This window comes from Panthera uncia, chromosome C2 (genome assembly GCF_023721935.1).
Source record: "Panthera uncia isolate 11264 chromosome C2, Puncia_PCG_1.0, whole genome shotgun sequence".
In the NCBI taxonomy this organism is placed as follows: Eukaryota; Metazoa; Chordata; class Mammalia; order Carnivora; family Felidae; genus Panthera; species Panthera uncia.
The window spans coordinates 154384178-154409939 of NC_064810.1; the positions used below are offsets into that span (position 1 = coordinate 154384178).

The 25762-nt window shown below is 41.7% G+C and overlaps 1 protein-coding gene across 5 annotated transcripts in view; it reads right to left on the reverse strand.

Annotated features, from left to right (window-relative positions):
* The window catches only part of ANO10 (anoctamin 10), a 225618-nt gene that overhangs the window by 134031 nt on the left and 65825 nt on the right, over positions 1–25762 (reverse strand). For all 5 annotated transcript variants that reach the window (XM_049629104.1, XM_049629102.1, XM_049629100.1 and 2 more), the window contains one exon: positions 23461–23589. In XM_049629104.1, the coding sequence (XP_049485061.1) occupies positions 23461–23589 (129 nt within the window). The remainder of the gene's footprint in view (positions 1–23460; positions 23590–25762) is intronic.

Below are 25762 nucleotides of genomic sequence, written 5' to 3' on the forward strand. Positions count from 1 at the left end.
ACATTTTGTTCAATGGTGGTATACTTATAAAAACGCAGCTTCAAAATGCCTCCTGGCCATCTGAAATATCACAACACACCCAGCAGGCCCCTTACAGACAATGTCCCGGACGTTTGCTATTATCTTGACAACAGTGGACTTTGTAACAAACTGGGTATAAATGAGAACAAGTACAATCATAATCCAAGCAATGTAAAATATGGTATAAGCTAAATAGAAGATGAACGTATTCTTTAGTTCATAAATGAATACCATATATTAAAACTGTCCGAAACTACCAAAATAAACTCAATTTTTTCCAGATACAAAAATGCTATTGCAGAATTCTGGGGTTTTGTAGGTCAATGGAGCCACCTAAATCCAAACCTCTCAATACATCCTCAAACAAAACAAAACGGATCAACAAGGAGAGAACAAATGCAGCCATGCATTATGCGTGACTACAACATCACTAGGAGACAGGGAATGCCGTGAATTTCAGGTTACACGAAAATAGGGAAATCAACACCCAAATCCAGTAATACCAGCTTGAGAGCCCACATGTATGTGGGAAGTCAGAAACTTTGAAAAACGGCAAAGGGGAAAAAAAGAGCTCTAGAGGTGTTGGACGACAACTAAAATCACCCACAGAAAGAGAAATTTCCTCTGTGAGTGAGGAAGTACCGAAAACAGGTCTGAGATACGGCGGATCAGAGGTTTCCTGGAAAAATCTAAGGGACAGAACCGGAAAATGAACAGAACCAGAGACTGGACTCTTAAGAAGGCACCACTTCTGGGGGAAGGGTCACAGAGAAGGATCAGGTATCTCATGGAGGCTGGTGATGATGGGAGAAGAAAGTAAAAGGCAGAAATGATGGTCCTGCACAAACCTGAGCAATGCTCACACAAAAGTGAGCAATACTCACCACAAAACAGGCACTCACTAAAGAAACAGCATTTTTTTTGCAAATTACAGCCACAAGGAGATATTACCTCACACCAGTCCCAATGACTACTATAAAAGGACAAGAAATGACAAGTGTCGGCGAGGATGTGGAGAAAAGGGAATCTTTGTGCACCGTTGGTGGGAACATAGATTGGTGCAGCCTCTTTGGAAGACAGTATGCAGAATCCCTCAAATAATTAAAAACAGAGTTACCATATGACTCAGCAATGTGACTCCTGGGTATTTATTTGAAGAAAAGAAAAACACTGATTTGAAAAGATATAGGCACCCCTATCATCGCAGCAGTATTTACAACAGCCGAGATACGGAAACAACTCAAGTGTCCTTGTGAAATGGATGAGGGTGTCAAAAGGTACACACTTTCAGTTATAAAATAAGTCGTGGGGACGTAATATACAGCATGATGACTATAGCCAATACTGTACTGATTATCTGAAAGCTCCTGAGAGAGTAAACCTTAAAAGTTCTCATCACAAGAAACAAATCAGTAGCTGTAGCTGTGTGGTGTTAGATGTCCACTCGACTAAATGTGGTGATCATTTCAAATATGTAAAAACACTGAATCGTTATGTTGTACACCTGAAACTAATAATAATGCTGTATGTCGATAATATCTCAATAAAAAAAAAGTGCTTAGCCCAAGAAAAAAGAGAACAGGGAAAAGCATTTTTGCCACACTAGAAGCAGGGAGCACTCGTGAACCAAGGAGCTGATGAGTGATTGTCTCACCCCTGCCAGCTAGCACTACTAAAGCTAGTCCAGGAAAATCATTCATTTCAAAATGAACAGAAAACTAGCAATAACATCTGTACAGAGTTACGAGGAGAATAAAACAGACATTGAGAATCAAGTTGTATCAGTTTTTGGTTTTGCTCACAAGCAAAATAAAAAAACAATAAAGAAACCCCAAAACCAAGGAAACAAAACAGAAACCACATGAAAGTTATAATTCGAGATTCAAACCTGAATTAAATATTAAGTAAGCATTTACAGATATGAAAGAAAACCTCTAAATAAATTTAAAAACTTTAAAATTATTTAAAAACTCAGAACCGAAATATCAAACAATCCAACAAACGGGAAGATGTGAACTAAGAATGACAGCCCAGCAAAGAACTGAAGAAAAAGACAAAGTCATCTTAGAAATGAAGATTAAACCACAAAGTGCCCAGGAAGAACAGATAGAATTGAAAATAAAGGACACCAAAGAAAGAATTAAAAAAGCCAAGATGACAAAATTAAATAGAAATGTCCAAATGAAATAAAATGATAGATATAGAAAATAGGAAAAGAAGATCCAACATACATATAACTGAAAACCCTAAAGAAAAACATGAGAACACAATTAATTTTAAAAACTATACTTCAAGAAAATGTTCCAGAAATAAAAGAAGATCTGAAACTTCATTTGAAAGAGCCCCCTGTGTTTCTGTGGTCTGAACCAGTCAACTCTGAGACACATACCTACCTTAAAACTATTAGATTTTAAAGACAAAATTTTAAAGTAAAAAGAAACGTCTGGGCCTCAATGCAAAATGACCAAGTCACTCACAAAAAGGGAAAAACCAGGCTGACATCAAAGTTTAACAGTAATAAACCAAGACAATATTACAGGAGCATTTTCAGGAAATTTTAAGAAAACTGAACCAAAATATTTTATATACGGCTAAGTCGTCCTTCAAATATAAACGTTATAGGATAGTCTTAAACATTTAAGAACTTAAAAATTCTTCTGAGGAATCTTTTACTACCCAAAGTAGGGTTCATTGCCACAACACTGCCACATACATATGTGGCATATGTAACGAATGAGAATCCAAGAGGTACAAATGATTAGTATGCCTACTATTGTTGGAGAAGCACTGTACTAGAGAACAAGTTTCATGAAAAAAAGCGACCGATGGAAAGCACCAGAGAGATTTAATTGCCTCCTAGGACTCAAAACGTCACATACGAATGCCGAACATTTTGACAAGGCAGACATAGTGCAACCGAAATGAGAGGAGAAAGGAGAAAGGAAAATACATTAATTGTCAAAGAGATAAAACATAATCAAAGGACGTGTTTTTAAAACTGACAAACAAGAAGCACCTGGGTGGCTCAGTTGGTTAAATGTCCAACTTTGGCTCAGGTCATGATCTTGCAGTTTGTGAGTTCGAGCCCCGTATCGGGCTCTCTGTTGTCAGCATGGAGCCTGCTTTAGATCCTCTATCTCCTTCTCTCTCTGCCCCTCCTCTGCTCGCACTCTCTTTTTCTCTCTCAAATAAATAAACACTAAAACACAATAAAAATGAAAAAAAAAAAAAAAAAAAAAAACCCCGAAAAAACAAAAAATAAAAATTTAAATAAAAAAAAAAAAAAAAAAAAGAATTAAGGACATTATAGAAGGTATAACTATAAAGGTACAAAACAAACCTTCCTAAACATCTCACAAAAAGAGAGTATAGACCATACAGAGAAAAAACACTGTAAATATAATACCATAGAATATGTGACATAAAATAGCATGACAAAGTTGAGACCGAACACATTGGCATCTCAATTAATGCAAATGGGCTTAACACACCAATTAAAAGATTCCAAACTATCTTCCGAAAGAAAACTAAATTCTATGCTACAGATAACAGACACACCTAAATGCAAGTGATTCAGGAAAGCTAAAAATAAGAATAAGTTGGAGAAAAAGAGAAAGAGGGAGATATAATTCTAGTATCATACAGTAAAATTTAGGTCAAAAAACATTAAAAATGACTAAGAAATACTTTTATAATGTTAAATGCCACAATTTAAAATGAAAATATAGCAGTTATACATCTCTATGCACCAAATAACATAGCAATTGCATTCACAAACCAGAAACTACAGTAGGTGCTTTGTAACAGGAGCATAGTATTTAATAGGATACTTTAACACCACTCTGAAATGAAGACAAGTGGACAAAAAGCAATAATTTAGGAGACCTAGGCAATATGCTTAATACGGTAGAGCTTTAATAAGGTATAGACACTGATAACATTACATGATTATAATAAAGAGTCTATTTTCTTCTCAAGCACACATAGAACCTTTAAAAGCCTGATCCTATGTTAGGGCACAGAAAAAGTCTCAAACTTAAATGGCATGCATGTATCTAAAAAGGAAAATCTGAATATTCTTTTAAGTAAAACCCGTATGTGGAATACTATTAATGAACTCCAGGCAAGAAGACAAAAAAATGACTCTAAGCTCATGAGTACAGGTATTTTAACTTTTGATTACATCCACCTGCTACTTAAACAACATTCAACTATTTTGAAGACACAGCAAAACGAAAGACTCTCAAGAAGCAACACATATTTTAAAAGCAAACTCCATTTTACTTTGGAGAAATATTCTTAACACTCTTTAAAATTACGAATACTGGCTTATTCCTTACCCAAAGAATTCACCGAGATCTACTTCATTTTATTCTTAGATTTGTAATTATTCTAGCTTTCCCAAGTTGTTTTATAAGAATGAAGGTAAAATAATGGTCTCTTGTGACTCAGATAAGATCACCTTCTTTCTGAATGTCTATGGCAGAGTTTCTTCTGGCGTTAATATTTTAACATATGAAATGAAGTCACTGCATTGTATTTCTGCTTTGTAATTCCTTTAAAAATACTAACAGCAGGTCTTGAAGTAAAAACACCCTGCCACATGTGATCTCACAGTTCTGTGGTTTAAATGGTAATGAAAAACATAATGAAAGAACCAAGAGCAGTGTCCTAAGTCCAGTGACGTTCTTTCTACCCACTAAACAGAAATTCTCATCACTGGGGGTCACCATGGATATGTCCTCAACTATTACCCTATCAATTCATCTGGCAGCCTCACGTGTGACATCAACTGTATCTTGCCAACAGAGAGAAGGGCAGAATCACGGGTGGCCTTGATTAAAGTCTCAATTATTCCCATAATGATATTAATAATGCAAAGAGGAGACTAAAGGTCTGATAGTGAAAGGGATGAGGATTCTCTCTAAATAAAGAGGCAAAAGTAACTGATGCTTTCATGGCTGCAAATGCCTTGCCTTTGCCTAAACTTCCCATATAAAATGGCTCAAAACTCTTCCTAATGATTTAGAAAAAACAAACAAAAAAAATCATCAGCTATTATCTCTGACTTGCTATCCTCATTCAATTTAGAGTTGATATTATACTAAATATGAAAATACAGGTAGGTGTGTATAGGGTGGGAAAGGTAGGTACAAAGACTGGGAAATAATCGGAATAGGTTCTTAGAAATCCCAGTATTTACAGCAGAGTCACATAACAGTTCATCCAGTAAAATAGTGATTCCTTAATTAATGACATCCACAGATACCTATTTGCAGGGATACATGAAATTTTTAAAGTTATTTTGTCTTTAAATTTTATTTTCTATCGTATGATGAAGTTGCCTTTTTTTGTGTGTAGTTTCATGAACTTTAACAAATGCATAGATTTGCATGACCACCACTCTAGTGAGGGTACTGAACAGTTCCATCGCCCCCCAAAATCCCTTATGCTATATCTTTATAGTCATTAAGAACAAAATTAATTTGGATGCACATCATTTTCATGCTCTTTCCCAAGGAAGAGTAAAATAAAACAAAACAGCCAAAAGAATCCCTCCAGGGCATCCATGGATCACTGACCCAAGGATTCAAAAACACAGTGACAGGGTAAGGTTTATGCACGCTTGGTTCCTTTTTCACGCCTAGCAACGAGAATTCACATAAAAGACATGCCCTGCTCCGAAGACGTTGCTCTCTGACTCGGGAGATGGCTGTTCCTGTTCCACACCAAACAGATGTTCTCTTCTCTCTCTGCCTTTGTGGCCTCTATGCCACGCTCTGGGCCCAAATCCAGCAGGGGCTTAGGAAAGCGCTGGTGCCCCCAGACCAGGACACGGCCCCAGACCTCACGGAGCAGTCAGAGAAAATTCGGCAGGAAAGAAGCCTAAAGCAGGGGTGGTCGGCAGAAAGGGGACCGTGATACATTTCAGAGGGCGGCAACGACAAGTGGCAGGCAGAAGGAAGCAGAGGGACATGCAGGGCCAGGGAGAAAGAGGAATGCAGCAGATGGGAGTGAGGAACAGCCAGAAAACCGGAAGCCCGTCCAGAGAATGGCAGCACTGAGCCTGAATCATCCCCGTCCCAAGTTCCTCTCTCGTGACGAGAGATCACGTCAAGTAGAATTTCCAGGTCAAAGAATACATTTGTTGAAATTTTACGAAGCTCATGTTTTTGAAAAGCAACTTCAACAAGCAACCCAGGGCGTTTTTGTTGAATGATCCTGCTGCAACGGATTCTTTACCCATAGTTGCATGATTATCAGTTTCAACGAGCTTTGGCCTAAGAATAATGGAATTCATTCTTATTAAAAACTTATGACACATTGGCAAACAGACTGCTCCTCTGCTTTGGGCCCAACCCAATCTTGGTACTATCCCGGACAACAAGCAGGACAAAATGTTCGTTATTAATAAGCAGCTTTCGCCTTTCCTAACTTGTAGGTAAAACAGATCCAAACCTAAAGTTACAAGCACACCAGTCATTCATTATCCTTCAACCCGTCATCTACTGATGATGCAAGAACTTCTATTATCCCGAACAAGTCAAAACTGCCATGTAAAAGATCATTCCAGTCACAAGTTCTAGAGCTCTATAGCATCAGAGGTCAGCATTCTTATTTGTACGAAACAACTGGATGTAAAACAAATGCACTAACTTCTGCTCATGAACCATTATTCTTATATACATTTGTTTATCTGCACATTAAATCTCCCAGGAAGCACATGTAAGAATCCTATCACAGTGATTGCCCTCATGAAAGAGAATTTGTTGACTGGGAGACAGAAGTGGAGGGATTTTATCACCATGTCGTTGAGCCTTTCAAGTTTTGAATCGTGTAAATGTACCGCTGGTCAAAGAATAAATTTAAACATTTACATAAAGAAGATCATTATTTCTGTAAGGAAACACCTTGCTGTCAGCTACCAACAAAAATGCAACCGTATCAAAAGATACCATCAGATTTCAAGACAGGGAAATGAGGCACGTTGCCACTGTCCTCACACAAAGGCGTGTATGTGTGTGGGAGGGAACAGCTTCTCCAATAACTCGATAAAAAGTTACACGCCTACAACAAAAAGAAGAGCGGAAAAGGAAAGCTTGCAGCCAGCTCTTTCTCCCACTGACGGAAATGCCCACCTGAACACCATCTGCTGTTTTCAGCACTCTGTTCGCCTGTGCGTGTGCGTGTGCGTGTGGTCAAGAGAATAATGCAGCCGAAGCAGCAGCTGAGGTTCTGAGCAAGCAGCACAGTCGCGACGGGACACCGTCTGTTGACCTGGACAACGTTCCAACGTGCAGAGGCAGAGGGTGCGGGCAGCCTCTCCGCAGGGCAGGCCCCCACCCCCTCCCCTGTTCCAATGCCCGCCCGGAAATGGCCACGGAGGAGGCTCGTGGAGCGCCACAGCTGCAAGGTCAGGAACAGGAACGTCGCCCGGCAGCGGGAAACCCAACATCCGAATCCAACAGCGTTCTCGGAAAGGAGAGGATTCACCGCAACGCCGCAGGGCAGAACACTCTCGAGCGGTGCACGGAGAAGGACAGACCTGGGCCAGAAGGTACAGCAGCTCTCCCTAAGCGCACCCACAGCTCCGATGACACTGCTTTCCGTACCGAGACACGGGCCAAGAAGGAAGCGGCCTGCTGACTCCCCGGTTAGCTTGAGCGCCTTACGTTTCTGCAAACCACTAACGGTTCCCAGACCAGCGCGCACAGCACGTGAGCCACCCTTAGCAGTGCGACGAGCACCACTGACAGCAGGGGTAGTGACGTACTGACCAAGACGAGAGGGCGGGACATCCTGAAAAGTCAAATTCCATTAATCTTAGCTAACATGTGAGTTGGTAACTATGACGTCAGCTGATAAAGATTTGAAATGAGACCCTTCTCAAGACTTGAGACTTTAAACCTCTTTCTTCTAAAGGAATGAATAAACAGGGCTTGGCGCCCTAGTTTTGAAAGGTCACGGACCTTTATTTTAAAGCATAAAAACCGCAGGGGCCCCTGGGTGGCTCAGTCGGTGGAGCGTCTGACTTCGGCTCAGGTCATGACCTCACTGTCCATGGATCGGAGCCCCGCGTCGGGCTCTGTGCTGACAGCCCAGAGCCTGGAGCCTGCTTCCGATTCTGTGTCTCCCTCTGTCTCTGCCCCTCCCCTGCTCACAGTCTGTCTGTCTGTCTGTCTGTCTCTCTCTCTCAAAAATAAATAAACACTAAAAAAACTTTTTAACATAAAAACTACAAAATGAGAACTCAACTGATAAATCAACCTTCAATTGGATCATAGTTACATACTATTTAGTTTCTCATATTTAAAAAATACGTTCTTTTGGTTAAACCCTTAATAGCTTCTTGCCTTAGGACTACTGAAACAATCCTCAGAAAAGTCAAACTCGTAAGTAAATGTAACATTCCAAGTTGGTTAAAAATTTTCTTTTAGTTTGAAATTATTTACTTAAAAATCACCAAATACAACCTTACAGTTTTTAATGATTCCATTAACCAACATCAACCTCTATCCCTCCCTCATCGCTCCCAGTGTGCTGCTGCTTACTGCCCGTCTACCTGCCCTGACGCTTCTAGAAACACATGAGGAATATCCTGTGCCAGTGAAAGGCTTAACAGTAAGAGCGTATTACTTGCCATACAATTATCAGCATTTGTGTGCATGGCCTACATTCTGAAAACAGCAAAATATAAAACAGGGGATCAGTTTTGTTCTTAGGCATGACCAGTGAATTCTCAAATGTCTGAAACTATGGCTCACCTCATCAATTTCCCCTCGTCGGCAAAGCAGTCCTCTGGATGAGCATCCCCTTTAACGTTGACAGGAGTTATGAGAGATTAAAGAAAGGAAAACCAAAGAAGCCGACGCCTCCTGACACGTTCCTTTTAGCAGTACCTCTAAAAATGCGATTACAAAATCTTATTTGGAGTTTGAAAAAAGCCACTTGCTATACAAAATCAAATTTTAGATTAATTGGTATTAGGTCGCTTCAGTTTTAATTAGTTTTGGGAAAGAATCACGTCTTTCATCTTGCAAGCATATCCTGAACAACAGGCAAAAGATTTTCCAAAACGTGTTTTTTCAGTAACGTGTTATGTATTTTAAACCTCATTTTTAAATTTACAGAGTAAACACCACTCGTGCAGCTCTTTGAACAAATGCGCTGGGGTGTGAGACCATCGTCATCATCAGGACACGGAACAACTCCATCATTCCAAAACGTGTCCTTGTGCTGTACCTTCACAGCCAAACACACACCTCATTCCTAATCCGGGGCGCCCACGCTCAGTAAATTTAAATGTCCACGTTTGAGAATGGATGCATCGGACAAATCTAGTGGCAAAGGCAGTGCAGCGAGCTGTCCCCATAGACGTGCTCACGTGTCTTCCCTAAACTCTCGGTTGGAAGGATACTGGTGACCTATCGGAGAGCTGTTCTTTCCTCCTGTGGCTGCTTTTCTGCAGCTGATCATTACAAAAGAATATCAATCGACTGTATTCTTTCTGCTCCAATCCTACCACCTTTTTGCCGTGAAATACTCCTTCAACCTGAGTTCTTTGTGCACCAGTGACCACATTACAGACTCAGTCATTCGCACAGATGGTGCCAATTAGCTTCTCCATGGCGTGCTACAATGAACCTGAAATGGAAGCACTGAATCCTCCCTTGAACTTGTAGAAATGGTCACAGCTGGGGACCACTGACAGCAAGCAGCACGCCATGGTCACATCTTTCCATTCTGTGGCTCATCTTCCACCTCATGCTCGAGCTGCCAGAGGAGAAACTTGATCTACAGGCTCAGATTAGGTATATCATTTCACACACACGCACGCACACACACACACACACACACACACACACACAAACACACACACTCATACATACAGACACACACACACATTATGTGTGTATACGTGAAACATGGCATTTCTATTCCTTCAGCTGGCAGATAAGTGTTTGTAACTAAAGGATGCAAGAAATTTTCTTACAACGTTCAAAATCTTTCCTTTTCGTGGTTCTTCACCTCTTCGGAAATAGTCCATTTTTAGTAACATAGCATAATGGGATTAGGAACACATTTTACTGATTAGGAAGAAATGACAGTGGCAATATTCACATCTTATATTTATAAGCACCCTGGAGTCTATAAAACACTGTCGCACGGCTTCCAATTTAATCCAGTGTTTGCAACATGGCACCCTGGGGGACTGCAGAAGAAGCTAAAGTCCCTCTAAACCTCTGCAGCTTTTAAGTTACAGACTAAAGGTGGGTGAGGCAGAGGGAAAACAGAAGTGACAGCAAAACAAAACAAAAAAACCAGAGGCATTATGAGCTGGGCAAACTGATACCATTTCACCTAATCCAATTAGTCTATCAACACTGATAATGCTAAGAATGTGATATTAAAGCCTGGCCCAATTTCTGAAATAAAATTCCAATGCAAGAAGCAGGTAAGTGTTTCCTGAAGCAGGATCGGACCTAGACTACTAAGACGACATTTTGGGCCGGGGGTATTGCTAAAGTGGGAAAACCTTCCTAGAGGAAACGGGTTATTAAACAGGGTCTACGTGGTGATAAACGTGAATTTAAAGGCACGATTTTAACTGAGCGAAAAAACAAGAAGAGAGACATCAAAAATGAGTATTGAAATGCTCTGCCTGGGGGCCCAAGCCTTCTTAGAGAGCAAGAGTGCCATTTATCTTCTCTGCATTTCCAGTGTGGCCTAGAAACTCAGAAGCTGTGTTTTAAATGGAAGCAAAACAAGCCATGTGAAAGCACAGAAGGATAACCTGAAGAACAAGCATTTTGTATTTCTGCAAAAAAATAAACCAAGCATGCGGGCACACAGAACTGAGACCTAGCCAGCAGGACGGCAGAAACTGAAGAGGCAAGGTGGACTGAATGATGGGAAAGAAGGCTGGGCGCACTCCAGCGGTCGGGACCGATGTGGAAAGAGCAAGAAGGCACTGAGGCAGAGGAGGGCAGGGTGTGGGGCAGTGTGGAGGACAGCCACACTGTCTACAAGCATGGGGCCAGGCTTCACAGAAGCAAACCCACTGTGTCCCCCGCAGAGTCCCACGAGGGGCTAACTCCCTGGAGTCACGGGAGGACTAGAGGCTCCAACCTATTCAGGTTTACCTGTCACTGGCATGGCCGAGGAGAGTGACATCAGTGAGGATAAATGATTACTGCAGTTTTCCCCTGAGCGTCTCACAAGAGACCCCTTGGAATGAAATGGAACGGAATGTCAGCTTTTCATCGTGAGCACTGGGCCCTCTATCAGTTTCCCCACACTTCTTTTCAAAAAATTTTTTTTCATGTTTATTTATTTTTAAGAGGGTGGGGGGCACGAGCAGGGGAGGGGCACAGAGAGAGAGGGAGGCACAGAATCCAAAGCAGGCTCCAGGCTCCGGGCTGTCAGCACAGAGCCTGACGTGGGGCTCGAACTCACGAACCATGAGATCATGACCTGAGCCGAAGTCAGACGCTCGACTGACTGAGCCACCTGGGCCCCCTCTCCCCATTTTACCCCTCATCCCCAATTCATGCTCTTCACCCTCCCTGAGAAACCCATACGGTCTCAGCTTTTACCATTCCCAGGCTCACACGTGCCTCTGGGGCAGCCCAGTGTCTCCCTCTTCCTCCAAGAGGTCCCCTGCCACACAAGGCCTACCCAATGGGTTCCCTCTGGATTTGGAACTTCTCAACACTGCATCCAATACTATAAACACTGGTAGTCATATGTTCTTAACACGTCCTTCCGCCTTCTGAAGCAAAACTTGCTTCCCACCCTCGGGGGAAAAATTGAAAACATTTTGAAAGCATTTCGAATGTATTTTGCTTTCTCATCACACCATACCGCAAAAGATAAAATAGAAAAATGGAGAAAGGGGGCAAGTTTGGCTTTCAGCTGATTCATGCGTCTGAAACAGAAGATCACTGTCACACAAGGAGGAGGCTAGCAGGTAAATCCTACAGAAGGCCAGTGCACTTGGCGGGTCCGTGCATGAGAGCAGGGAGCACAGGACATATTAGAGGGAGCAGGTAGTTGGCAGAGGCCTTGGGAGCGTCACCGAGAGCACAGCAGAATAACAGTTCTCAGAGACAAATAACCCAAGTCATCCCAGTTGTTTTTAGAATTGGAGTGCCCACATTTGAGTATGGACATATACAATGTTCTGAGGTTTCACTTAAAGAAAATAATGCAGCCAGGCATTAAAATTGTGCCTTAAAAGTATAGAGAAACTGTTGATTTTTTTAATTCTTAATCCTTGTACAATTCTTTTCTGAAAACAACGCTATTCTTAATACAATCTGATCTCTTTCAGAAGTGTGAGGCTTGCTTTTACTAAACTTTCTAGGACAAGACTCGAGTTTGCTTAACCATTGTAATACCTTAAAAGAATACAAAGTAATTTGTAAGATCATATTTAAATAGGTTATGTCCCAACCAACAATTTGGAAGACACTGGGTTCTTCAACAAAACACATACTTCGCACTAATGGACAAACTTCTGAGCCACGCCCCTAATTCCACATTCCCCAAGGACAGAAGAAACTCACTTAGGCGGTAGACCTGAGACCAGTAATTCCTCAGTTCATCAACAAAGTAGGTAAAGTGAGGAATCATAAAAATGCGTACCATTCATGTTTTACTTTGGCAAACCTTTTAAAGTATAATTTATTTGCAAATATTTTAATGTAGGGCCAAGACCTTTCCCTTGAGTAGGATCCAGTGACGGAGTTTCTCAGTCTTCCATGCATAAATAACACCCATTAGACAACGTTGAAGAGCTTCAGGATTGTTTTCTTTAAAGAAGAAGGAAAACTTAAAGACACACGAGGAGCAAAGTGAAAACAGAATCTGGAAGCTGCCCATCTTTTTATGATTTGTCCCTAATCTTTCATAATTGCCTCATCTTTATCCAATCTGATAGTAACTTGTCTTTATGGAGTCTTTCCAAAGGTTTTCACAGAAATGACGGCTCTCTCTGTTTTAGCACACACATTTCATCAGTTTTCATTCCATTTCATTAAATTATGCCAATTACGGTAACAAGAATGCCACACATTAAACAGATCCGGAAACGAAATGCCTCTTGGTGTGCACTCGTCTCAGTGAGGGGACGCTGTCGCCATGGCCCCCTCCCAGCGGGCTGGGGGTGCCTGTGCCAGTCCAGGCCCTGTCGGGAGGGGAGGGAGAGCTGGGCCACCTGGGAGGCCAGAAAACAGGCCTTCTGTTGCATCGTGATCCATTCCATGTCCTGGATGATCCTGTCTGGAAAACCTGCCAAGCCAGGGCTGTACCTTAGTAATATCTGGCAGGTTTTGGGCACACAATAAATATGCATTCAATGAAAGAATGTGCCTTGACGATCTTTAATTACTCCCACCCCATTCAAAGAACGCAGAGCAATGTTTCATTTGGATACAAACTGAAGAGGGCGACAGCCTACAGAAAGACCAGAAAATTACCATGATTATCACAGAAATAAAGGGAAGACAAAACCCAACTCAATAATTCCATTCAAAAGTACCCTAGTCCAAAAGTCAAAAACCTTCTTTGCCCTGCTAGGAGCCCGATACATGCTCCGACGTTCAGAAGTGGTACCAAGTGAAAATAGTTGGTTGTGGGTTTCTTTACAATCAAGCTTTTTAATTGAATTCTCAGAGTTTCATCAGTCCTTTCAATAAGGTAAAGAGACTTCTATGAGAACAGATTTTTTTTCTGAAACAACAGTAACAGCTAACAAATACTGACTAGTTCATCTTGCCAGGTGCTATAGTAAGCGTGCCGTGTATATTTGTTCATTTAATCCTCAGAATAACTGTAGGTACTAAACTCACTCAAAGACAGATAGCTCATCAGTGGTGAAGCCAGGATTTGAACCCAGAGGCCATGTGCTGAACCCCTGTGTCATACTGCCTAATTCAGCTCACTTTCTTAGAAATAATTTTAGTATTTTACCTAAGGGTTTTGTTAGTATATCTCCCCAAAATACAACAAAGTCTTTAATCATGAAGTTGAAATTAATTCTTTTTTTTTTTTAAGCTTTTATTTTGAGAGAGAGAGAAAGCGTGGGCAGGAGGGGCAGAGAGAGAATATCAAGCCGGTTCCACAAGCTGTCAGCACAGAGCCTGAGGCAGGGCTCGAACACATGTACCCTGAGATCATGACTTGAGCCAGATTCAAGAGTCCGATGCTCAAATGACTGAGCCACCCAGGTGCCCCACTAATTAAGAAATTACTTCTTAAACAGTTCCCACTAACCCTATACTCATTGAAAAAACAACTATACATGACTACATTCATTCATTATCAAACATTTAATGAGCAACTGCTTAATCACTTGAAAACAAAGAGTAAGGGCAATTCAGTGGACACTGCTCAGCGACTGAATGTGTACCGCATGCCTACTCTTGCCAATGCTCCCAGGAAACTCGGTCTGGTGGAAGAGACACATCACTGTCCTCCGGTTTTAGGAAATGCTAATGCCATTTATTCATTCCCAGGAAAGGCTCTGGGATGTCCCAAGTGTGAACTGGGACAGCGGGGGGTGGGGGGGGTGAAGGGGAAAGGACCCTGGAAAAGACTCTGAGATTCAACCAAGGCACTGCTCCTTTGTAAGCCACGGAGATTTGAGTTAAGGGCTGCTGCAGACGAGACATAGGATCAGTACCGTGTCTTGGAACAACCACTCCAGAAGGAGAGAGCATGGGGCAGATGAGGGCATAAAGCGAGGAGGCCGGCGACGATCTGCCGTGAAAGGGTAGGCGAGAACGGGGGGATGTGAGGTTGAAACGAGGGAACTGGATGGTGTGTGAATGACATCCATGAAGTTGTTTTAAAAAAAAGTCCAGACGAGAAATGGTGAAAGCCTGAACTCAGGCCACGCCACCGGTCACGGGAAAGGGAGACTGGACGGATGTTCAGAAGTCAGAATCAGGAAGACCTGGTGCGATAATGGGTGCGAAGGGGGGCCGGACTGAGGAGTGGGAGCGGGAGCAGGAAGAGGAAAAGAATGGAGTCACGTCACAGGAGGGAAACGTAAGAGAGGCTGACTAACATCTGATCGAGAAACCAATTCGAGTTATCCTGGGGAACACAGCCGAGGGCAAGGAAGCTCCGAGCTGAGGGAGGCACAAGGGCTAGCTGCTAAGGTATGCACCCCTAACAACGGTGTCGATGTTCACTGCTAACCACTTTTTCGCTTCCTCCTTCGGGTCAGAGCTGGCATCCCTCACTTTTACACCTGAGCAAACTAAGGCACACAGGGAGGAAGAGGAAGAGCCGAGGTCCTAACGCGGCTGCCTCCAGGCCCTGACACCCAAGCGACTTCCACGCGGCCACACTGCCCGCTGAGCAAGTAATGACCACAACGACAGTAGAGACAATGACAGCTTCACTCTGCCGCTGCGGAGCCAGTTAGAACCACAGCTCTCACCCCTGTGCCTCTGCCAAGTGCAGAGGGGGAACTTCACATGCACAGCGTGTCTATTGCTCGTCTGGAAGAGGGGCAGCGAGACCTGCATTTATCAAGCATCTGCACAATGCAGACACTTGTCACACATGTGTTACTTCTCCTCCTCATGGTGTCCCTGGAAGAGAAGCTGTACTAGTTTCAATCGGCGGTCAAGGAAACGGTCTCACGAGAGGAGGTGACTGGCCCAGGGCCATGATGCACGAAGGGGCAGGAGAGGGACAGAATCTCCGTACCTGGAAGCACCCACATGTATTCCTACATAGAGACTAAACATAAATGAACCGAGAGAGAGCGAGCACTCACGTGGAAAAATGTTCCAAATGAGCGAATCCTGTAAATAAAAAATAAACATAAAGATTATCTGTATTACGCTTGCAGCTTTTCTTGAAGTCTGAAACCATTTTTTTTTTTTTAAATAGAAAAATAAACTCTGCGAGTTAGGGCATAAAAGAACCCAAAGGCCTCTGTCCATTCCCAGAAGACATCCTTGGTCATTACAAGCTGACGAGAATCAGTTCTGTTTCTAAGCAGCTCCAAAAAAAAAAAAAAAATCACATAACTTCTTTTTTCTTTTTTTAATTTAAGAAAGTGCAATGAAGCGATATTTTTTTTAACTACCGATTAAATATGCACGGTGGAAACTGGCTTGCTGGGCACCAGGACCTAAACATTAGAAATGTAGTGCAACTTCTAGGGTGAAGAGTCAACTCACTTTCACCTTAGGAAAAAAATAGCGTTTAGTAGGTGAATTGTTAGCATTCAGAATGTGTAACTGGTGCATCTTGCCAAGTTCAGAACGAATAGAGGACTGTGAATGCATTTAATGCTAAAATGGGAGATTACCGAACATAGGCTGTTTACAGAATTCAAGTCCTTTCTATTTCCTTAGGAATTAGAGACCTTTGTGTAATTTCTCATTGTTTTTCCCTGGTTTCTGCTTAGTAGGTTCCATGCCCAACGTGGGGCTCAAACTCACGACCGTGAGATTAGGTGTTGTGTGCTCTACCGACTGAGCCAGCCAGCCGCCCCAAGTGTAATCCCTCACTTAAAGCAGTGATCCTTTGCTTGGAATTACATCAAATAAAGAAATTAACTTTGCCTCAAAAGTGAGGATAATGCTTATTTTTAAAATACATTATTTGGACATTGATTTAATCTTATGGGTTGGACTCTAACACCACCAGTTTTTGGATATTTTTAACCTAAAAAATGGAATTTTCACGTGGTTTCATACATTGGTAGGCTATTCTCTTGATCAGCCTGTAACAAATGTCTGTAACATTTTACAAATAAAATAGCGTTCAAGTGTCCTTAGTTTTTAAAGGAAACGCTAGATGGCAGTAAATACACAAAAGTTGTGACATATGACCCTGTGTTACCAAGCATAATGATCATTTTTGCCTTTTATTGAATTTTATGCTCTACTATGTCAAGCTTAAAAAAAAAACCAAAAACCAAAAACCTGAATAAAAAATTTAAATAAAAATTAAAGTTCCCTGGCGTTACTACTGAAACAAATTCATCTACAATTTAAACTGTGACAATACTAACTCTCAACTCCAACTTTATAAAACTGTTAAATTTTCTAAGTCTCCTTTGTTTTAACAAATTCTTTTTTTCTTTTGACACGAATACATTTTGTAATTTTTTTAAGTTTATTTATTCACTATTGAGAGAGAGAGAGAGAGAGAAAGAGAGAGACAGAGAGAGCATAAGCTGGGAGGAGGAAGAGAGAGAGAGAGAGACACAGAATCCGAACCAGGCTCCAGGCTCTGAGTTGTCAGCACAAAGCCTGAGGTGGGGCTCGAACCCCCACAGACCGTAAGATCATGACCTGAGCCGAAGTCAGACACTTTAACCAACTGAGCCACCCAGGCACCCCATAAATATATTTTAGATATTACTTAATTTGGAGAAAATAGCTTTAAGATAAAATACCTTAAACTGCTATTTCCATCAAGATGTTAAAAATTTACACAAAAATTTAAGTACACATATGGCTTACTTACTAGGTTTCGAATTAGTGAAATTTCTATTCTTTTAGGGGCCATGAATGAATATATGTTAAGTACATCATGCTATTAATTTAATGTGCTACTAGCAAAACACTGTTTTAAATTCAGTAATTAAAACTGACACTATCTAGATTTCAGGAGAAAACAGGTAAGTAAGTATAATATTAAAATTTTACTTCCTTATTTGAAAACCTATCTACAGATCAAAGGAAATATCTCAGAAACATTGCTAATCTGATCCACGGATGGTTTTAATGAACTCTCTATAACATTCTGAATTGTAATTTCAGTAGGATTTTGCAGACTTACATGGTAATAAACCAAAAACGTATACTTTCTAATTTATATTAAACTTTCTACTTTTTGGATTCATTACAAGACCAGATGGCATTCAGCTCAGGTCTCAGCAACACTAGAATAAAACTAGCTAACTTACTAATTTTTGGGTTATTTCTAACACTTTCTCTGAGGTAGATTTTGTCCTGACACACAAAATTTTCAATTTAGAAAACAAAGCTGGGGTCCTCTCAATAGGTAGAAAGTCAATAAAATAAAAACAGCAAATCCTCAAATATACTACTTTGGTACAAAGGGAAGACTTATTTTAATACCAATCTGTGCCAATATAACTCAACTTTTGATCAATAGTTTCCAAAAAATCAGTAAATAACTACAGTTACTACAAGCACATTAAAGCAAACACACACTCAAATAGCCAAAACAATCTTTTACAGCCTTGAAAAAGAACAAAGTTGGGAGTCTCACACTTGCTGACTTGAAAACCTACTACAAAGCTATAGTGCCAAAAGCAATGTGGTACTGGCATAAAGATAGAAAGATACTTCTCACCAAGTTCACCAAGTTAGATATATTAAACACATACAGCTTTTTGTATGTCAATCACACATCAATAAAGCGGTTAAAAAAAACCCAGACATATAGACCAATGGAAATTAATTAAGAGGCCAGAAATAAACCTCACGTTTATGGTCAAGTGATTTCCAGCGAGGATGGCAACACCATTCACTGGGGAAAAGACAGTCTTTTCAACGGGGTGCTGGGAAAACTGGATGTCCTCAGGCAAAAGAACGAAGTTGGACCCTTACCTTACACTGTAGAAAAACTTAACTCAGAATGGATCAGAGACCTAAACTTAGGACCCAACACTATAAAACTCCTAAGAAAAGGGCAAAAGGTTCATGACATTAGACTTGGCAACGATTTCTTGGCTATGACACCAAAGGCACAGGCAACAAAAGAAACAAGCGGAAAACCTGGGCTTCTATGCACTAAGAGGGTAGTGCCAACAGAGTACAAAGGTAGCCCACAGAAGTGGAAAAAACATTCTCGAGTCAGGTCTCTAACAAGAGATCGATACCCAGCACGTATAAAGAACTCCTACAAGTCAACAGATAAGCGAAAGGCAACTAAAAAAAAGAACGGGTGAGGAAACTGAACAGATGGTATCCAAGTGGCCAAAAGCACATGAAAAGATGTTCAACATCACCGCTTGTCAGGGAAATCAAAACTATAATGAGGTATTACCTCACACCCATTAGGATGACTATTATTAAACAAACAAACAACAGAAAATAACAAATGTTGGCAAAGAGGTGGAGAAATTGAACAAATGCTTGTGCCTTGCTGGCGGGAATGTAAAAACGGTACAGCTGCTGTGGAAACTGGTATTGTGTTTCTTGAAAAAATTAAACAGAATTACCACGTAATCCAGAAATTCTGTTTCTGGCTATGGACTCTAAAGAAGTGAAACAGGGACTCAAAGAGATATTGGTACATCCACGTTCACAGCAATATTATTCTCAACAGCCAAAATGTGGAAGCAACCCACGTGGCCATCGGCTGACGAACGGATAAATAAGACGTGGTATATACATACACGGGAGTATCATGCAGTCTTGAAAAGGAAGGAAATTTTAACATATCCTGTAACACACATGAGCCCTGAAGACCTTACGACACAAGAGGACAGATACTGGATGATTCTGTTATGTGAGATTCCTAGAGTAATCACATTCACAAGAACAGAAGGGAGAATGGTGGTTACCAGGGGCTGGAGAGGGGGGAATGGGCACTTCGTGTTTAATAGACACAGAGTTTCAGTTAATGCCTTGAACCGTACAATTAAAAGTGGTTAAAAGGGTACATTTCATATTATGTGGGTTTTTTTTTTTTTTACCACAATTAAATTTCTGAAGAGGTTAAAACGGTAAATTTCCGATGTTTACTTCACCACAATAAAAACCAAAAATGAGAAAGCGGTATATACATGTAGTTACAACCTCCTTACAATCCTTCACCCTTTGACTTAACTCTGGGTGATCTCAATATTAGTAATGATCTCTGTATTAACAAATATTGGTAACATCTCTATGAGTTGGCTCATTAAAAAAACAAACAAACAGAACACACCAAAATAATCACTATTATAAGGATTTAGCCTCGGTAACCAAAGGACATACTTCTTGTTTAGAGGTATAAGTCTAGCTGGTGATGAAACAGCCCGACACTGCTGGCATTCTGGCCTACGGGGAAGAATTTTAAGCTGAAAAACACGTTTCTCCCGTGTCATGACGGACTCGAAAGTCGGTGGCTGAGACAGCCCGTGGCTGAGCTTCTGCCTTCCACCCCTCAGGCTGCCAGGCATCCCCAACTTACATCCTAGGCGCGGATTCCACCCGGGCTAGGATTCAGAGTGGGAAGTCCACGCTAGCATGGAGGAAATGGGGATTAACTCACATCTAAGCCTTCTCAGAACGCACCAAAGAAGAAGAGAAGACCACAAGGGGTCCCCTGTCTTTGGATGACAGTCGTGATGATCTTCTCCTCCACGTCACCACAGGCCAGTCACCTGACATATCATTTATTCTGCCTAGTTGCGTCTCTGGTAGATGCACTAAGCTATAGTGTCCGTATGTGGACGCGTGCGTGTGCGTGCGCGTATGTGTAAAATGCGCACATCTTCTCAGCTACATTAAGAAGCAGAGCTCTTGAGGACAAAAATAAAAAGCCAGCTTTGTCTTTCCTTCGCACCAGATTCAGTAGCATATACATAGTAGCTCTCAATACTGACTGTGTATAATTAAGGAAGAAAAAAATGAGCACTTGCCACTTTGTGTTCTGTAAGTAGAACTCAGAAAACGCTATAAACAAATATAGTCATATAATTAATACCGAATATGTTTATCAGAAAAGAATAATACCCATTTTTTCTTTTTCTTTTGATTTATTTTTTTTTTCAGTTTATTTATTTTTGAGAGAGACAGAACATGAGCAGGGGAGGGGCACAGAGACAGGGAGACACAGAATCCGAAGCAGGCTCCAGGCTCTGAGCTGTCAGCACAGAGCCCGACGCAGGGCTTGAACTCACAAACTGTGAGATCGTGACCTGAGCAGAAGTGGGATGCTTCACCAGCTGAACTACCCAGGCACCCCCATTCTGTGTTTTGAAATTAAAAAAAAAAAAGAAAGAAAGAAATGCCCATTTTCTTTTTTAATAGCTTAATTTATTAATTCCACATTCACAACACTGAACTGTATACCTACCATCACTGTTCAAGTTAGTACTCTTATCTACTAGATAGAAAAGTAGACACCGTCCCTGGTCTTAAGAAACCAACAGTGCACGCGAGAGACAGACATTACATAAACACACCTATCAGGAAGCGCAAGGCATATAAACGGGATAATCACCAGGAGGGAGGGCCATGGAGCTTCAAGATGGGCTAAGAGAAGAGATCCAGCAGAGATGGAAGGATCAGAAAAGCCTGGGAGACCAGTGACATCTAAGCTGAGACATAAGGAATAAAAGTGTGCTAGCCAGGCCCAAAGAAAGGACTTTGGTCCTAAGCAAAAGAGGAAAGAAAAAAAAAAAAAAAAAAAAAAAGATTAACAGAGTGAGGACTTCTGCTTCTGGAAGAATGGAACAGAAGTAGTTTTCACTCCTCCTCCTGCTAAGAACAACCAAAGACCATGGACATTACATACAAAATAAACACACGGAAACTCTGAAAGGTAGAAAGAAGGCCGACTCAGCATAGACCCCAGTACCCTGAGGACCCCAGGTATTCCTCTCTACCTCATACGTCCTAGACTGAGTGCTGAGGAAGGGGCAAGCACAAATGCCAACGGGCACAGACAAAAAAAAAAGTCCCAAGACAAGCCTGCTCTCCAGCCAAAGGGCCGGCACAGGGGCGGCCCAGCAAGACAGAGAACTTTTAGACGCTCTAGCCAAACACCACAGAAATACTGCGGCCCACCCCACGCAGGCCAGCAAATTCCTGGGTGCCACCTGCAGAATGCTCCTGTAGGCCAGGATATCTCCCCAATTAAGTGAGAAGAACCAGGCCCCAAATATCTGATGTTAAGACATCAGCAAATACAAAAGAAGAAAGAAGTAGCATTGGGGATACACAGAACCCTGGACCAGCCAGAAATCTGGAGAAAGCGAAGGCAAAATCAAGAAGTGGGCAGTGAACACGTCCCGCATCGCTCAGAAGCTGGCAACGGAACCCCCAGATGTGGCCCACGGCAGAGCTCTGCTCGATTTGGGGGAGGGGACGGTTTTCAGGTCCTTCCGTGTCTCTCAAGACTTTCGTACTCCTCTTGTTCTGGTTCCCAATTTACCAAGAAATCTTCTACTAAACCAATTCCACTTTAACTTTAACACCAACTGTTACAGTCATTGGAAAAGTATCTCCTTCTGGTAAGTTAACTGCCTGGCATTCTGGTCAGTCCTTTGTGAGTCTCATTAGTTTTAAGCATCAGTCAGTCCCAAAAGCCTAATTAACTCTGCATGTACTGGCAAAGACAAGATCCCAGACCCACAAACTTAAGGCCATATCCTAAATGGAAGGTACACTATGAGCCTGGGCAGCTGGCCGTCTAAGACGCCTCTGTCTTGATCTCTCACTAACACAGGTGAGAAACCAGCCTTGCAAATAGCTCTCCAAAATCCTATTCAACTCTCAAAATTCAAGGCAGACCTACTTTTATGTGCTGGAGCCGTCCCCTTTCCCTCCTACTCACTGCTGTCTAAAATCATTCTCCAAAACGCATATTCTGCATAGAACATCCACCACGAACACAGATTCCTATTAAATACACAGAAAGATAAACACCGCGAAGCAGAATCGAGTTCTTCAGCACAAGTTCACACTCCGACTGCTAGCTGGCCCTCAGTCCTGAGGCCTTAGGTATATGAACCACTGCCTTATAGTCCCGCTAAATTCTGCTGGATTCAATGTTCACAACTGCTCTATTTTTAAAGTATCTAAAAATGAAAGGTCACAATAAGCACTAGCAATAAAAATTCCTGCGAATGCGTCCATCTGCAACTGGTCAGTGCTGAATTTTCAAGGTGTTACAGTAATCCATATTCGGAACCACCATAAACAAAATGAAAACCTAAAAAGTACGGCCAGCCAGCCTCCTTGAACTTCGTACGCACGGTTATGCGCCTTCCTGATACATATCACATCTGGGTGTTTTAGAGTTTCACGATGAATTCCACACCTGTTGCTAACGAGATTTAAGTCATTATCAAAAAGCGTTTCTTAGGATCCATTTGTGGAAGAACGTAGAAATGACAGATCCCTACAAGAGGCTAAAAAAACGTCAAATCTACAGAATTCTATTTCATACGGAAGTTCTCTACCCAGCAATGGACAGGTCAGCACAACGGGAAGAGTCACTTTCCCGAGCCCACCACGGCTCGGTCTCTCCGAGCTGGGCAGCAACCAGAAATGCGTGTCTGTCCGTCACCTGAACTACCTCGCCTTCTTACCAGGAAATGTGTGTCGTTAAACTGCCAGTCACGGACAGCCAGGGATACCGCTGCTGTCTGTAGGTCATCTCTGCTTAAACGGAGGCATCTGGCGTGGAGACTATTTAAAATACGTTGAAAGTTTCACTTACCTCCACGGCTACCACGATCAAAACGAGGTCCAATTTTGACTCTGGAAAGAGGGCATTCACTTGTGGTGACATTCCAATTAGAGCACAGTTAGTGACCACAGATATAACACTCATTGTTTCAAAAGCCAACTAAAAGGAAAAAAGAATGTGAAATTAAAAACCACAATGACCTCTTCCATACTTCCTCAGCCTTTTTTTGTATCATATAAAATCAAAGAAAAAGCCTTTCCCTTGTTCCAAATATCCCAAGTACATTTAAAACTTTTTCTCCATAATGCTGTGATTTTCTTCGGCTTAAAAACATCATGCCGTTACAAGGCATTTTCAATATTTTTGGTTGGAATATCCAAAGCACTATGTTCTACCTTCCCAGCTGGAGGTGGCCAGGGGCCTGAGAATTTGGAATACATCCGAGAGGAGCGTGCTGTTCAAGTTACCCTACTCGTACCTAAAGGGAATCTAAGGTGGGGCCACCAGGAAACACGTTTCACATTCAAAAACTGTTAGTATGATTTCAAACGGAATTTTTTTGTGACTGTCTTACTCTGCCACATTACAGACCACAGCTGGTTCGGCTACACCAGAGGCACCAGCTATCGTGATCCTTTTCGAGTGGCATTCGCCCAGGAGACTTCGGAAAAACACACGTGCCCCGCCGAGCTACTGAACAGACTGACCCCAGGCCCCGTGGAGGAGTCTCCCAGAGCCCACTACAGAGTACCGACTGCGGAAATGTTGTGACCACTGCCCGGTCGCTCTTCCTTTTAATGCACAACACTTGATCCCTGCCGAGTAACCTAACCACTGGGAAGGGACATAGAGGCTTCCATTACAGAACGAGCAAGTCGCGGGGAGGAATGCTGCAGCCCACAGGGATTACGGTCAAGGTGTTGTGACGGCAACGCCTGGTGACCCACGCGGGTACTCTGCTTGTGGCGAGCACAGCAGAGCATATAGACTTGTCCAATCACTGTGTTGCACACCCCAAACACGTGTAACGTTGTGTGCCAACTGTACTTTCGTTTAAAACAAGAATCAGATAAAAGTCCCACGAATTCTAAAAAATACAATTACTGTTAGAAACTAAAATTTTAAAAGAAGCAAAACAAAACATGATTGGATCCCAACTGAATACATATCTGGTCTCATGGAGAATTTCCGCTATCTTTTTTTAGCAATCTTTGTATCACTTGGTTATTTTTTCCGGAGTTTTCTTTACAACAAACCTACTCAAGACTTTATCTTCTCTTTAAGTAACTTAAATTTTTTTATTTATTCATTTTTTACCTTCACATAGCTCAGAATTGAAAACTTGAAGTTACAGTGAAGAGTCTCCTTGCCCTCATGTACCCCTTACCTACCCGCGAGCTCCTGTGCTCCCTACAAAAGCTCCTGTGCTCCCTACAAAAGGATCACCATTATGAATTTTTTTTTTTTACCTTTCCAGATGCTTTACATGCAAACTTTATAAAGAAATTTGAATATATATGCCCTTTCTTCCCCTCTTTCAGCCCAATGCATACTGTCCGGTCCCTTGCTTTTGTCACTTAAAATGTCTTGGAGAATATTCTATGTCAGTACTCAAAGAACTCTCTCATTCTTTGTCACAACTGTTTAAATACTTTATTGCAGAGATGTATCGGAATTTATTTAACCATTTCCTTATTGGTGGGCATTAGTTGCTATGACAATCATTGTTCCATTTAGTTACCGTGTAAATACATCATTTAACAAGAGTGGAATTAGGATAAATTCCTGAAAGTGGAACTGAGTCAAGGGTACCACGCATTCATAATTTTGATAAATCACGTCAAGCTGCGCTCCATGAGGCTGACCAGTTCATCCTCCTATCAGCAGAAGAGTGCCTGGCTTCCTGCATTTTTACTACCTCTATAATGAAACATGATTTTTTCAAATACAGCTATATTGAGTTATAATTTATGTGCAATAAGCTGTATTCATTGAAGGTATACACTTAAGTTTTGATTGACGTATATACCTGTGAAAACACCACCACAAACAAGATGCAGAATAATTCTACTTCCCCCAAAAGACTGCTCATGACCCACCGCAATCCATCCTTCTCTTCACACCGGCCCAAAGCAAACAGCGACCTGCTCTTTGTCACTGCAGTTTTGTCACTGCTCCAGGATGTCCTAACTGGAATGACATAGTATATACTCTTCCCCGTCCTTTCGCCCAGTATGATTATTTCTATATCTATATCTAGTCGTTTCCATTTTTATTGTGGAGTAGTATTCCATTTTGTGAATATACCATCAGTTTTTATTTATTTACCTAC